This window comes from Oncorhynchus masou, chromosome 19 (assembly GCF_036934945.1).
Source record: "Oncorhynchus masou masou isolate Uvic2021 chromosome 19, UVic_Omas_1.1, whole genome shotgun sequence".
NCBI classification, from domain to species: Eukaryota; Metazoa; Chordata; class Actinopteri; order Salmoniformes; family Salmonidae; genus Oncorhynchus; species Oncorhynchus masou.
In genome coordinates, this window is record NC_088230.1 from 40,983,928 (window position 1) to 40,998,115 (window position 14,188).

Here is a 14,188-nt window from a genome sequence, read left to right on the forward strand (position 1 = left end):
GTAAAACTACTCAACAAATATACACTATAAACCAAATCTTTCCCTCCCTCAGATAGCAGATCAGATGTTTTTCCATACGGACTACCGCCCGTTGATCCGGGATGTTAATAACTACGTGTTGGACGAGCAGACCCAGCAGGCACCACACCTCATGCCCCCTCCCTTCTTGGTGGACGTGGACGGGAACCCCCACCCTCCTCCATACCAACGCCTCGTACCCGGACGGGAGAGCTGCAGAGACCAACAGCTCATACCACAGATGGGAGTCACCTCCTCAGGTACATGTCAGTTTGTTGGGGAGTCACCTCCTCCTCCTCAGGTACATGTCAGTTTGTCAGGGACTCACCTCCTCCTCCTCCTCCTCCTCCTCCTCCTCCTCTTCCTCTCACCTCCTCCTCCTCCTCCTCCTCCTCCTCCTCCTCCTCCTCCTCAGGTACATGTCAGTTTGTCAGGGACTCACCTCCTCCTCCTCAGGTACATGTCAGTTTGTCAGGGAGTCACCTCCTCCTCCTCCTCCTCCTCCTCCTCCTCCTCTCCTCCTCCCAGGTCCTCCTCCTCCTCAGGTACAGGTACATGTCAGTTTGTCAGGGAGTCACCTCCTCCTCCTCCTCCTCCTCCTCCTCCTCAGGTACATGTCAGTTTGTCAGGGAGTCACCTCCTCCTCCTCCTCCTCCTCCTCCTCCTCAGGTACATGTCAGTTTGTTGGGGAGTCACCTCCTCCTCCTCCTCCTCCTCCTCCTCCTCAGGTACATGTCAGTTTGTCAGGGAGTCACCTCCTCCTCCTCCTCCTCCTCCTCCTCCTCCTCCTCCTCAGGTACATGTCAGTTTGTCAGGGAGTCACCTCCTCCTCCTCCTCCTCCTCCTCCTCCTCCTCCTCAGGTACATGTCAGGGAGTCTCCTCCTCCTGTGACATTTATTTCAGCCACAAGATAATGGTTGGCTTATCTGGATTTGCTTGACTGTGACAGATATAGGTACTCATGTTATATGCAGGTACTGTTTATATTTAGGTGCAGAAACTACAATAGTGTAAGCCAATATATTCTATATATTTTTGTATTAATTGAACTTGTATTTATTCAGGGGAACCCACTGAGACCTGGATCTCATTTACAATGTTACCCCGAGGACATCAATACAACACATTCAAAATGATCTACACAAATAAAATAAACTACAAATGACATTCAACACCACAGCTTCAAATATAATTATTTACATTCAATCCAAACAGTTGCACTTCTCATAAAATTCATTCAACATTAGTCCTACACTGCCCTGGAGGCACCAGAGAGTCATGATGTAGGGAGTTGTGTAGGATATTCAATAAATGTAGGGCAGTAAAACTAAAAGCGAATTTACCTACATCGGTACTAGTGGAACCTGGAGAGTGACCCATCCCTGGGAACGGGTTTGGTGCCTCTCTCAAATTATATCAGAAGAAGCTTGTGTAGTACAGCTTTGTAAAACTAAAAGAGAGTAATGAAGTGGTCTACTTTAATGAGGACCAGCCAATCTTTTGATTCAGGATGAGGATCTGATTTGATTAGGATCCCCATTACCCGACGCTAATGGAGACAGTCTTACTGGGGTCCGACACATAACGGAAAATACATTACTGTAACGCTTTTCGTCTGGAGAAGGAGAAGATGACCAAGGTGCAGCATGGTAAGTGTTCATTTTAATAAACAAAATAAACTGAACACTGAAATGACAAAAACAATAACGAGCGAGAACGAAAACTAAACAGTTCTGAATACGCACAAAACAGAAAACAACCACCCACAACCAAAAAGGGGAAAACAGGCTACCTAAGTATGATTCTCAATCAGAGACAACGATCGACTGCTGCCTCTGATTGAGAACCATACCAGGCCAAACACAGAAATACAACATAGAAAAAGAATATAGACTACCCACCCCAACTCACGCCCTGACCAAACTAACACAAAGACATAAAAAAGGAACTAAGGTCAGTACGTGACAGTTAGACAAAAAACGGACTTTACTCTCACTTGTGGTACAGCAGAATGGTAGATGACCTCCAGAGGTTAAAGAGTAGTGGCTGCTGCATTCTGGTAAATAGTGTCACCATAGTCAAGACCTGGCAGGAAGATGTATGTTCTTCAATGAGTGTACAAAACATTAGGAACACCTGCTCTTCTTAGGACATAGACTGACCAGGTGAATCCAGGTGGAAAGCTAGCATCCCTTATTGATGTCACTTGTTAAATCAACTTCAATCAGTGTAGATGAAGGGGAGGATACAGGTCAAAGAAGGATTTTGAAGCCTTGAAACAACTGACACATAGATTGTGTGTGTTTGCCATTCAGCGGGTGAATGGGCAAGACAAAATATTTAAGTGTCTTTGAACAGGGTTATGGTAGTAGGTGCCAGGCGCACTGGTTTGTGTCAAGAACTGCAACGTTGCTGGATTTTTCACGCTCAACAGTTTCCCAGGTGCATCAAGAATGGTCCACCATCCAAAGGACATCCAGCCAACTTGACACAACTGTGTGAAGCATTGGAGTCCACATGGACCAGCATCCCTGTTGAATGTTTTCGACACCATGACCTGATGAACCTTCACCTTCAAATGTTATTGGTTCACATACACATGATTAGCAGATGTTATTGTCACATACACATGGTTAGCAGATGTTATTGGTCACATACACATGGTTAGCAGATGTTACTGGTCACATACACATGGTTAGCAGATGGTTATTGGTCACATGGTTAGCAGATGTTATTGGTCACATGGTTAGCAGATGTTATTGGTCACATACACATGGTCAGCAGATGTTATTGGTCACATGGTTAGCAGATGTTTTTGGTCACATGGTTAGCAGATGTTATTGGTCACATGGTTAGCAGATGTCATTGGTCACATGGTTAGCAGATGTTATTGGTCACAAGGTTAGCAGATGTTATTGGTCACATACACATGTTCAGCAGATGTTATTGGTCACATGGTTAGCAGATGTTATTGGTCACATGGTTAGCAAATGTTATTGGTCACATGGTTAGCAGTTGTTATTGTTCACATACACATGGTTAGCAGATGCTATTGGTCACATACACATGGTCAGCAGATGTTATTGGTCACATGGTTAGCAGATGTTATTGGCCACATACACATGGTTAGCAGATGTTATTGGTCACATACACATGGTCAGCAGATGTTATTGGTCACATGGTTAGCAGATGTTTTTGGTCACATGGTTAGCAGATGTTATTGGTCACATGGTTAGCAGATATCATTGGTCACATGGTTAGCAGATGTTATTGGTCACATGGTTAGCAGATGTTATTGGTCACATACACATGGTCAGCAGATGTTATTGGTCACATGGTGAGCAGATGTTATTGGCCACATACACATGGTTAGCAGATGTTATTGGCCACATACACATGGTTAGCAGATGTTATTGGTCACATACACATGGTCAGCAGATGTTATTGGTCACATGGTTAGCAGATATTTTTGGTCACATGGTTAGCAGATGTTATTGGTCACATGGTTAGCAGATGTTATTGGTCACATACACATGGTTAGCAGATGTTATTGGTCACCTTCAAATGTTATTGGTCACATACACATGGTTAGCAGATGTTATTGTTCACATACACATGGTTAGCAGATGGTTATTGGTCACATGGTTAGCAGATGTTATTGGTCACATGGTTAGCAGATGTTTTTGGTCACATGGTTAGCAGATGTTATTGGTCACATGGTTAGCAGATGTTATTGGTCACATGGTTAACAGATGTTATTGGTCACATACACATGGTCAGCATATGTTATTGGTCACATGGTGAGCAGATGTAATTGGCCACATACACATGGTTAGCAGATGTTATTGGCCACATACACATGGTTAGCAGATGTTATTGGCCACATGGTTAACAGATGTTATTGGCCACATACTCATGGTTAGCAGATGTTATTGGTCACATACACATGGTCAGCAGATGTTTTTGGTCACATGGTCAGCAGATGTTATTGGGCACATGGTGAGCAGATGTTATTGGTCACATACACATGGTTAGCAGATGATATTGGTCACATGGTTAGCAGATGTTGTTGCGAGTGTTGCGAGGTAACGTCTAACTAATTCCACAACATAACCTGGTACAAGGTGGTAAAGAATAGATTGTGTAGGAATCAGGATACAGCATATTCATATGAGATAAGAAATGTATAAACATTATTAAAGTGACTCGTGTTCCATTTAATAAAATGTGATTTGATTTGAGTGTCCGGACTTGAAACCCATTGAAAACCTGTGATTTGAAATGAGAAGGTCAGCCCATAAGCACAGACAAAGGATATCAAGGATCTGGAAGGAGTCTGTATAGAGGAATGGTCTAAGATCGCCCCCAATGTGTTCTCCAACTCATAAAACATTTTATAAAAAGGCTCAGCGTCGTTTTCCTCAAGGTGAGGTATTGAAAAGGCTTTGAAAACAGGTGTCAATCATTTTGATTACTTGTTATACAAAATCTCTTTATAATGCATTTGCATTAGTATAATATAATTTCCACATGTTTTGGAGCAATATAGCTCAGTATCTGAATGTTTATTTTACCAATAATTATGGACCCCACTGTATATATTAAACATGTCTCTCTGTCTCTCTCTCTCTCTTTCTCTGTTTGTCTCTCTCTCTCTGTGTCTCTCTCTGTGTCTCTCTGTGTCTCTGCTTCTCTCTCTCTCTCTCTCTCTTTCTCTGTTTGTCTCTCTCTCTCTGTGTCTCTCTCTGTGTGTCTCTCTGTGTCTCTGCTTCTCTCTCTCTCTCTCTCTGTGTGTCTCTCTCTGTGTCTCTCCCTCTCTCTCCGTGTCTCTGTTTCTCTCTCTCTCTCTTTCTCTGTGTGTCTCTCTCTGTCTCTCTCTGTGTCAGGACTGAACCAGGTGGTCAGTGAACAGGCTGTTGAAGGAGCCTCTCCTCTAGACAACATGATCCACAGACTTCAACAGGAGCAGGACCAGAGACTGTCTACCGACACACACAACAGAGGTAAACACACCAGGGCTAGCCGAGACAGTTCATTATTTTAGTCAAGACATTACACCCAGTTGCTTCTACACAGGACTAAAATTGGATACCTTTGGTGCTAACCGTACCCCCCCCCCCAGAGGTTCACTCCCCCCCCAATGTGGGTCTGCGTCGCAGTGGTCAGATCGAGGGGGTGAGACAGATGCACAGCAATGCCCCCCGGAGCCAGATGGCCACAGAGACAGACCTGGTAGCATGGAGCAGGAGGGTACTGGTCCCTGAGCTGGGGGACGCTGAGCTCAGGTAACAAACACAATACAGACCTGGTAGCATGGTGCAGGAGGGTACCGGTCCCTGAGCTGGGGGACGAGTGACACAGTGGTCTAAGGCACTCCATCGCAGTGCTAGCTGTGCACCTAGAGATTCTGGGTTTGATTCCAGGCTCTGTCGCAGCCAGCTGCGAGCGGGAGACCCATGGGGCGGCGCAGCGTCGTCTGGGTTAGGGGAGGGTTTGGCTGGCAGGGATGTTCTTGTCCCATCGCGCACTAGCGATGGCCGGGCGCAGTGCACGCTGACACGGTCGCCAGCTGTACGGTGTTTCCTCCGACACATTGGTGCGGCTGGCTCTCCGGGTTAAGTGGCCGTCGTCTCAAGAAGCAGCGCGGCTTGGTTGGGTCGTGTTTCGGAGGACACACGGCTCTCGCCCTTCGCCTCTCCCGAGTCCGTACGGGAGTTGCAGCGATGGGACTGTAACGACCAGTTGGATTGGGGAGAAAAATGATAGTCAAATCAAATCAAATCAAAAACAGACCTAAACGCACACAGAGACCTGGTCCTCAAAAGAGTTTGTGTGTGTGTGTGTGTGTGTGTGTGTGTGTGTGTGTGTGTGTGTGTGTGTGTGTGTGTGTGTGTGTGTGTGTGTGTGTGTGTGTGTGTGTGTGTGTGTGTGTGTGTGTAGGAAACAGCTAAACTGGAGGGAGGCTAAAGGAGAGGAGGAGATCAGTGTCTACAGATCAGAGGGGAGGAGACACACTGCCCACCTACACAGAGAGAGCAAGGTATTACTCACTTTACACCTTCACAGAGAGAGCAAGGTATTACTCACTGTCCACCTTCACAGAGAGAGCAAGGTATTACTCACTGTCCACCTTCACAGGGAGAGCAAGGTATTACTCACTGCCCATCTTCACAGAGAGAGCAAGGTATTACTCACTGTCCACCTTCACAGAGAGAGCAAGGTATTACTCACTGCCCATCTTCACAGAGAGAGCAAGGTATTACTCCCTGTCCACCTTCACAGAGAGAGCAAGGTATTACTCACTGCCCATCTTCACAGAGAGAGCAAGGTATTACTCACTGCCCATCTTCACAGAGAGAGCAAGGTATTACTCACTTTACACCTTCACAGAGAGAGCAAGGTATTACTCACTGTCCACCTTCACAGAGAGAGCAAGGTATCAGTCATACCTCTCAAGCAAGATACTTAAAGTTCCTATTTTCTCTTTGTCTTTTGTCAGGTATCCTCTCCAGACTGTGTAGGGGTGGAGGAGGGGAGGAGAAGTCATGGTAACCATGGCTACCAGACGCGTGCGGCTGTGGAGGAGACGAGTCGTCACAGCGCTGAGATTGCTGATGATGACGACAACAACAGCATCTCAGAGGTACGGCCTGTTGTTGTGAACCTAGAGGTCTGTTGTTGTGAACCTAGAGGTCTGTGGTATTGGTACGGCCTGTTGTTGTGAACCTAGAGGTCTGTTGTTGTGAACCTAGAGGTCTGTGGTATTTGTACGGCCTGTCTTTGTGAACCTAGAGGTCTGTTGTTGTGAACCGAGAGGTCTGTGGTATTTGTACGGCCTGTCTTTGTGAACCTAGAGGTCTGTTGTTGTGAACCTAGAGGTCTGTGGTATTTGTACGGCCTGTCTTTGTGAACCTAGAGGTCTGTTGTTGTGAACCTAGAGGTCTGTGGTATTTGTACGGCCTGTCTTTGTGAACCTAGAGGTCTGTTGTTGTGAACCGAGAGGTCTGTGGTATTTGTACGGCCTGTCTTTGTGAACCTAGAGGTCTGTTGTTGTGAACCTAGAGGTCTGTGGTATTTGTACGGCCTGTCTTTGTGAACCTACAGGTCTGTTGTTTTGAACCTAGAGGTCTGTGGTATTTGTACGGCCTGTCTTTGTGAACCTAGAGGTCTGTTGTTGTGAACATAGAGTTCTGTGGTATTTGTACGGCCTGTCTTTGTGATCCTAGAGGTCTGTTGTTGTGAACCTAGAGGTCTGTGGTATTAGTATGGCCTGTTGTTGTGAACCTAGAGGTCTGTTGTTGTGAATCTAGAGGTCTGTTGTTGTGAATCTAGAGGCTGTTGTTGTGAATCTAGAGGTCTGTTGTTGTGAACCTAGAGGTCTGTGGTATTGGTACGGTCTGTTATTGTGAACCTAGAGGTCTGTGGTATTGGTACGGCCTGTTATTGTGAACCTAGATGTCTGTTGTTGTGAACCTAGAGGTCTGTGGTATTGGTACGGCCTGTTGTTGTGAACCTAGATGTCTGTTGTTGTGAACCTAGAGGTCTGTGGTATTGGCCAGTTAGGACTATGACCTTTTCTGTTCCATCTTTAAATGAAGTGCAGCTCATAAAGCCTTCATAAACACTACACATGTTACACATCGTCTATAACCGTATATCATGCTTTATACAGGGTTGATAAAGGTGGCATAACTATGTGACATAACCCACTATGTTGAATATGATAGAAACATGTGCTTTATAAAGTGTGGCATAAGCACAGCTTAATGAAGGCCTTATAAATCATGTTAAATTGAGGCTTCACAAAGCATTTATAACCCTGTCCTACATCTTGGTGGAGCATTGCAACAAAGGACAGAAGGCTCGATTCCCTGAAAAAAATGCATTCGCGCATGAATGCATTCACTTTGGATAAAAGTGTCTGTATTATATGACTCTAAAACATTTCTAGGATGGCCCAGCTTCTTTCCCTCTTGGGTGCCTAGACAATAATGGACCTTACTTCAACTTCCCCCACAATGCAGTGCTGCAGGATGACAACACTTTAGTCGCCCCTTTTTCAATCTGTTCAGTCCATTTCAATCTGTTCAGTCCATTTCAATCTGTTCAGTACTTTTCAATCTGTTCGGTCCATTTCAATCTGTTCAGTCCTTTTCAATCTGTTCAGTCCTTTTCAATCTGTTCAGTCCTTTTCAATCTGTTCAGTCCATTTCAATCTGTTCAGTCCTTTTCAATCTGTTCAGTCCATTTCAATCTGTTCAGTCCTTTTCAATCTGTTCAGTCCATTTCAATCTGTTCAGTCCATTTCAATCTGTTCAGTCCTTTTCAATCTGTTCAGTCCTTTTCAATCTGTTCAGTCCTTTTCAATCTGTTCAGTCCATTTCAATCTGTTCAGTCCATTTCAATCTGTTCAGTCCATTTCAATCTGTTCAGTCCATTTCAATCTGTTCAGTCCATTTCAATCTGTTCAGTCCTTTTCAATCTGTTCAGTCCTTTTCAATCTGTTCAGTCCATTTCAATCTGTTCAGTCCTTTTCAATCTGTTCAGTCCTTTTCAATCTGTTCAGTCCATTTCAATCTGTTCAGTCCATTTCAATCTGTTCAGTCCATTTCAATCTGTTCAGTCCTTTTCAATCTGTTCAGTCCATTTCAATCTGTTCAGTCCTTTTCAATCTGTTCAGTCCTTTTCAATCTGTTCAGTCCTTTTCAATCTGTTCAGTCCTTTTCAATCTGTTCAGTCCTTTTCAATCTGTTCAGTCCTTTTCAATCTGTTCAGTCCTTTTCAATCTGTTCAGTCCATTTCAATCTGTTCAGTCCATTTCAATCTGTTCAGTCCTTTTCAGTCTGTTCAGTCCATTTCAATCTGTTCAGTCCTTTTCAATCTGTTCAGTCCTTTTCAATCTGTTCAGTCCTTTTCAATCTGTTCAGTCCATTTCAATCTGTTCAGTCCTTTTCAATCTGTTCAGTCCTTTTCAATCTGTTCAGTCCTTTTCAATCTGTTCAGTCCTTTTCCCTACTTACTTTTTCCCCCCAAATTCCATTTTCTCCAGGGGTTTTCCCCAGTTTTTCTCAGCTTTTCCCCAAATAGATTGGACACACCTGTCTATAGAAGGTCCCACAGTTGACAGTGCATGTCAGAGCAAAAACCAAGCCACGAGTTTGAAGGAATTGTCCCTAGAGCTCCGAGACAGGATTGTGATGAGGCACAGATCTGAGGAAGGGTACCAAACATGTCTGCTGCATTGAAGGTCCCCAAGAACATAATGGCATCCATCACTCTTAAATGGAAGAAGTTTGGAACCAGCAAGACTCTTCCTAGGGCTGGCGGCCCGGCCAAACTGAGCAATCGTGGGAGAAGAACCTTTGGTCAGGGAGGTGACCAAGAACCCAATGGTCATTCAGACAGAGCACCAGAGTTACTCTGTGGAGATGGGAGAACCTTCCAGAAGGACAACCATCTCTGCAGCACTCCACCAATCAGGCCTTTATGGTAGAGTGGCCAGACAGAAGCCACTCCTCAGTAAAAGACACATGACAGACCGCTTGGAGTTTACCAAAAGGCACCTAAAGGACTCTCAGACCATGAGAAACAAGATTCTCTGATCTGATGAAACCAAAATTGAACTCTTTGGCCTGAATGCCAAGCGTCACATCTGGAGGAAACCTGGCACTATCCCTATGGTGAAGCATGGTGGTGGCAGCAACATGCTGTGGGGATGTTTTTCAGCGGCAGGGACTGGGAGACTAGTCAAAATCAAGGAAAAGATGAACGGAGCAAAGTAGAGTGTGATCCTTGATGAAAACCTGCTCTAGAGCGTTCAGGACCTCAGACCGGGACGAAGGTTCACCTTCATACAGGACAACGACCCAAAGCACACAGCCAAGACAATGCAGGAGTGGCTTCAGGACAAATCTGAATGTCCTTGAGTGGCCCAGCCAGAGCCCAGACTTAAACCCAATTGAACATCTCTTCAGAGACCTGAAAATAGCTGTGCAGCGACGCTCCCCATCCAACCTGACAGAGCTTGAGAGGATTTGCAGAGAAGAATGGGATAAAATCCCCAAATACAGGTGTGCCAAGCTTGTAGCATCAGACCCAAATGTTATTGAGGCTGTAGTCACTGCCAAATGTGCTTCATCAAAGTACTGTAACGGCTTTCTTCTGTTGAAGGAGGAGCGGACCAAAATGCAGCGTGATGGTTACTCATGTTTATTGAATGAAAGTAGACTAGACGTGAAATAACTGAACATGTACAAAAACAACAGACGGAAACGTGAAAAAACTATACAGCCTGTCTGGTGAAACTAAACACAGAGACAGGAACAATCACCCACGAAACACTCAAAGAATATGGCTGCCTAAATATGGTTCCCAATCAGAGACAACGATAATCACCTGACTCTGATTGAGAACCGCCTCAGGCAGCCATAGACTACGCTAGACACCCCACAAAACCCCAAGACAAAAACACACCACAATAACCCATGTCACACCCTGGCCTGACCGAATAAATGAAGAATAAACATAATATATATCGACCAGGGCGTGACAAGTACAGAGTAAAGGGTCTGAATACTTATGTAAATGTGATTTTACAATTATAAATGTGCAGAAAATTATGGTTTATTGTGTGTAGATTGATGAGGGGGAAAAAGAAATTCATACATTTTAGAATAAGGTTGTAATGTGGAACAATTCAAGGGGTCTGAATAGTTTCCAAATGCACTGTATGTGATATGTGACTATCTTAAGATCAATGCACTAGATTCACTCTAGATGGGAGCTTCTGCTGAATGGATCAGTTGTAATGGATAAGTATATTTATGTACAGAAATGTCCTTGTTTTTGAAAGGAAAGCACAAGAAGACTCGCGACTGTAATCACTGCCTAGGGTCTGAATACTTACGGTGATATTTCCTTTTATGTGTAATACTTTCCTAAAATTTCTAAAAACATGTTTTTGCTCTGTCATTATGGGCTATTGTGATGTTATTATGGGCTATTGTGTGTAGATTGATGAGGGGAAAAAACAATTTTATCAATTTTAGAATAAGGCTGTGTGGTATGACTCATTATATTGTTGTTAGAGACCTGACTGGGTCCAGCACCGTGTGGTATGACTCATTATATTATTGTTAGAGACCTGACTGGGTCCAGCACCGTGTGTTATGACTCATTATATTGTTGTTAGAGACCTGACTGGGTCCAGCACCGTGTGGTATGACTCATTATATTGTTGTTAGAGACCTGACTGGGTCCAGCACCGTGTGGTATGACTCATTATATTGTTGTTAGAGACCTGACTGGATCCAGCACCTTGTGGTATGACTCATTATATTGTTGTGGTAGAGACCTGACTGGGTCCAGCACCGTGTGGTATGACTCATTATATTGTTGACCTGACTGGGTAGATGACTCATTATATTGTTGTTAGAGACCTGACTGGGTCCAGCACCGTGTGGTATGACTCATTATATTGTTGTTAGAGACCTGACTGGGTCCAGCACCGTGTGGTATGACTCATTATATTGTTGTTAGAGACCTGACGGGGAGACCTGACTGGGTCCAGCACCGTGTGGTATGACTCATTATATTGTTGTTAGAGACTGGGTCCAGCACCGTGTGGTATGACTCATTATATTGTTGGGTCCAGCACTGACTGGGTGTGGTATGACTCATTATATTATGACTCATTATATTGTTGACTCATTATATTGTTGTAGAGACCTGTGGTATGACTCATTATATTATTTTCTATAGGTTAGAGGGGGCTTTATATCAAGGTTAGTGTAGAGACCTGACTGGGTCCAGGTGGTATGACTCATTATATTGTTGTTATAGGTTGACCTGACTGGGTCCAGCACCGTTGTTATGACTCATTATATTGTTGTTAGAGACCTGACTGGGTCAGCATGGTATGACTCATTATATTGGTTTTTATCAAGGTTGTTTCATTATATTGTTGTTGTATGCTTTTTTGGGGCTTTCATCAATGTAGGGGCTTTCATCAAGGTTAGTGTTTCTGTAGGTTGGGGGCTTTCATCAAGGTTAGTGTTTCTATAGGTTGGGGGGCTTTCATCAAGGTGTTTCTGTATGTTGGGGGCTTTCATCAATGTAGGGGCTTTCATCAAGGTTAGTGTTTCTGTAGGTTGGGGGGCTTTCATCAAGGTGTTTCTGTAGGTTGGGGGGCTTTCATCAAGGTGTTTCTGTAGGTTGGGGGGCTTTCATCAAGGTGTTTCTGTAGGTTGGGGGCTTTCATCAAGGTTAGTGTTTTTTATAGGTTGGGGGCTTTCATCAAGGTGTTTCTGTAGGTTGGAGGGCTTTCATCAAGGTATTTCTGTAGGTTGGGGGGCTTTCATCAAGGTGTTTCTGTAGGTTGGGGGGCTTTCATCAAGGTGTTTCTGTAGGTTGGGGGGCTTTCATCAAGGTGTTTCTGTAGGTTGGGGGGCTTTCATCAAGGTATTTCTGTAGGTTGGGGGGCTTTCATCAAGGTGTTTCTGTAGGTTGGGGGGCTTTCATCAAGGTGTTTCTGTAGGTTGGGGGCTTTCATCAAGGTGTTTCTGTAGGTTGGGGGCTTTCATCAAGGTGTTTCTGTAGGTTGGGGGCTTTCATCAAGGTGTTTCTGTAGGTTGGGGGCTTTCATCAAGGTGTGTTTCTGTAGGTTGGGGGGCTTTCATCAAGGTGTTTCTGTAGGTTGGGGGGCTTTCACCAAGTTGTTACTTGGTGTAACGTCGTGACTATATTGAATTCTATTGTAGTGACCTTACTGAGTAAAGTACTTGTCATCATCACTACTTATCGCAATCAGAAAGTCATAATGATGGCTAAACCCATTTCCACAATCTCATAAACATTTGATTTGAACCCTAACTAATGAAGGCCAAGTTTGATGCGTTGTTCCACCAGGCCTTCCGCACATGTGTCTGGGAAGGAGATGAGGTGTAATGTGACTAACATGACTTTAGAGAGTATGCCATCATTCAGCCCAACATGTCACCCTTTATAAAGCTCATGTTTATTTAGTATTCAACGTAGTGGATAATGTCACACTGTTATGGCTCATTTATCAACCCTTTATAAAGCATGACATACTGTTATACATGCTTTATAAAACATTTACTGTTGTGCTTATGACGGTGAAATCCCCTCTTTCACTCCCCTTGTCTCTCTCCGCCTCTCTTTTTCTCTTTCTCTCTTCATCTATATCTCCCTCCTCCCTTTCCTCCCCCCTCCTCTCCCCCTTCTCTCTGCCCCCCACTCCTCACTCTCCCTCCTCTTCTCCCCTGTCTTTCTCTCTCCAGGGAGAGGTAGATGTGCATCCTAACCCTGTGAATGGGAACTCTTCAGAGGAGGAGAAGGAGGAAGAGGAGAAGGAGCCCTGGCCTGAAGACCACAGCAGCTCCAGGTAGGAACCAACACACACAGACTGCTATATAGTCACTCTGATTACTTTGTTGCTATAGTGACTACTCAGACAACCAGTGTTGCTATAGTGACTACTCAGACTACCAGTGTTGCTATAGTGACTACTCAGACTACCAGTGTTGCTATAGTGACTACTCAGACTACCAGTGTTGCTATAGTGACTACTCAGACTACCAGTGTTGATGTTGTGACGACTCACACTGCCCGTGTTGCTATAGTGACTACTCAGACTACCAGTGTTGCTATAGTGACTACTCAGATTACTCTGTTGATATAGTGACTACTCAGATTACTCTGTTGCTATAGTGACTACTCAGATTACTCTGTTGATATAGTGACTACTCAGACTACCAGTGTTGCTATAGTGACTACTCAGATTTTACTCTGTTGATATAGTGACTACTCAGATTACTATGTTGATATAGTGACTACTCAGACTACCAGCGTTGCTATAGTGACTATTCAGATTACTCTGTTGATATAGTGACTACTCAGACTACCAGTGTTGCTATAGTGACTACTCAGATTACTCTGTTGCTATAGTGACTACTCAGAATACCAGTGTTGCTATAGTGACTACTCAGATCACTCTGTTGATATAGTGACTACTTAGATTACTCTGTTGATATAGTAACTACTTAGATTACTTTGTTGATATAGTGACTACTCAGATTACTCTGTTGCTTTAGTGACTACTCAGATTACTCTGTTGCTATAGTGACTACTCAGAATACCAGTGTTGCT

General features: G+C 44.2%; 1 protein-coding gene across 1 annotated transcript in view; it reads left to right on the forward strand.

Annotated features, from left to right (window-relative positions):
• Positions 1-14,188, forward strand: part of phip (pleckstrin homology domain interacting protein) — a 140,190-nt gene that overhangs the window by 70,426 nt on the left and 55,576 nt on the right. Inside the window, exons 18-23 of the mRNA XM_064925811.1 lie at positions 53-278; positions 4,906-5,022; positions 5,142-5,304; positions 5,960-6,059; positions 6,519-6,662; positions 13,321-13,424. Of these exons, the coding sequence (XP_064781883.1) occupies positions 53-278; positions 4,906-5,022; positions 5,142-5,304; positions 5,960-6,059; positions 6,519-6,662; positions 13,321-13,424 (854 nt within the window). The remainder of the gene's footprint in view (positions 1-52; positions 279-4,905; positions 5,023-5,141; positions 5,305-5,959; positions 6,060-6,518; positions 6,663-13,320; positions 13,425-14,188) is intronic.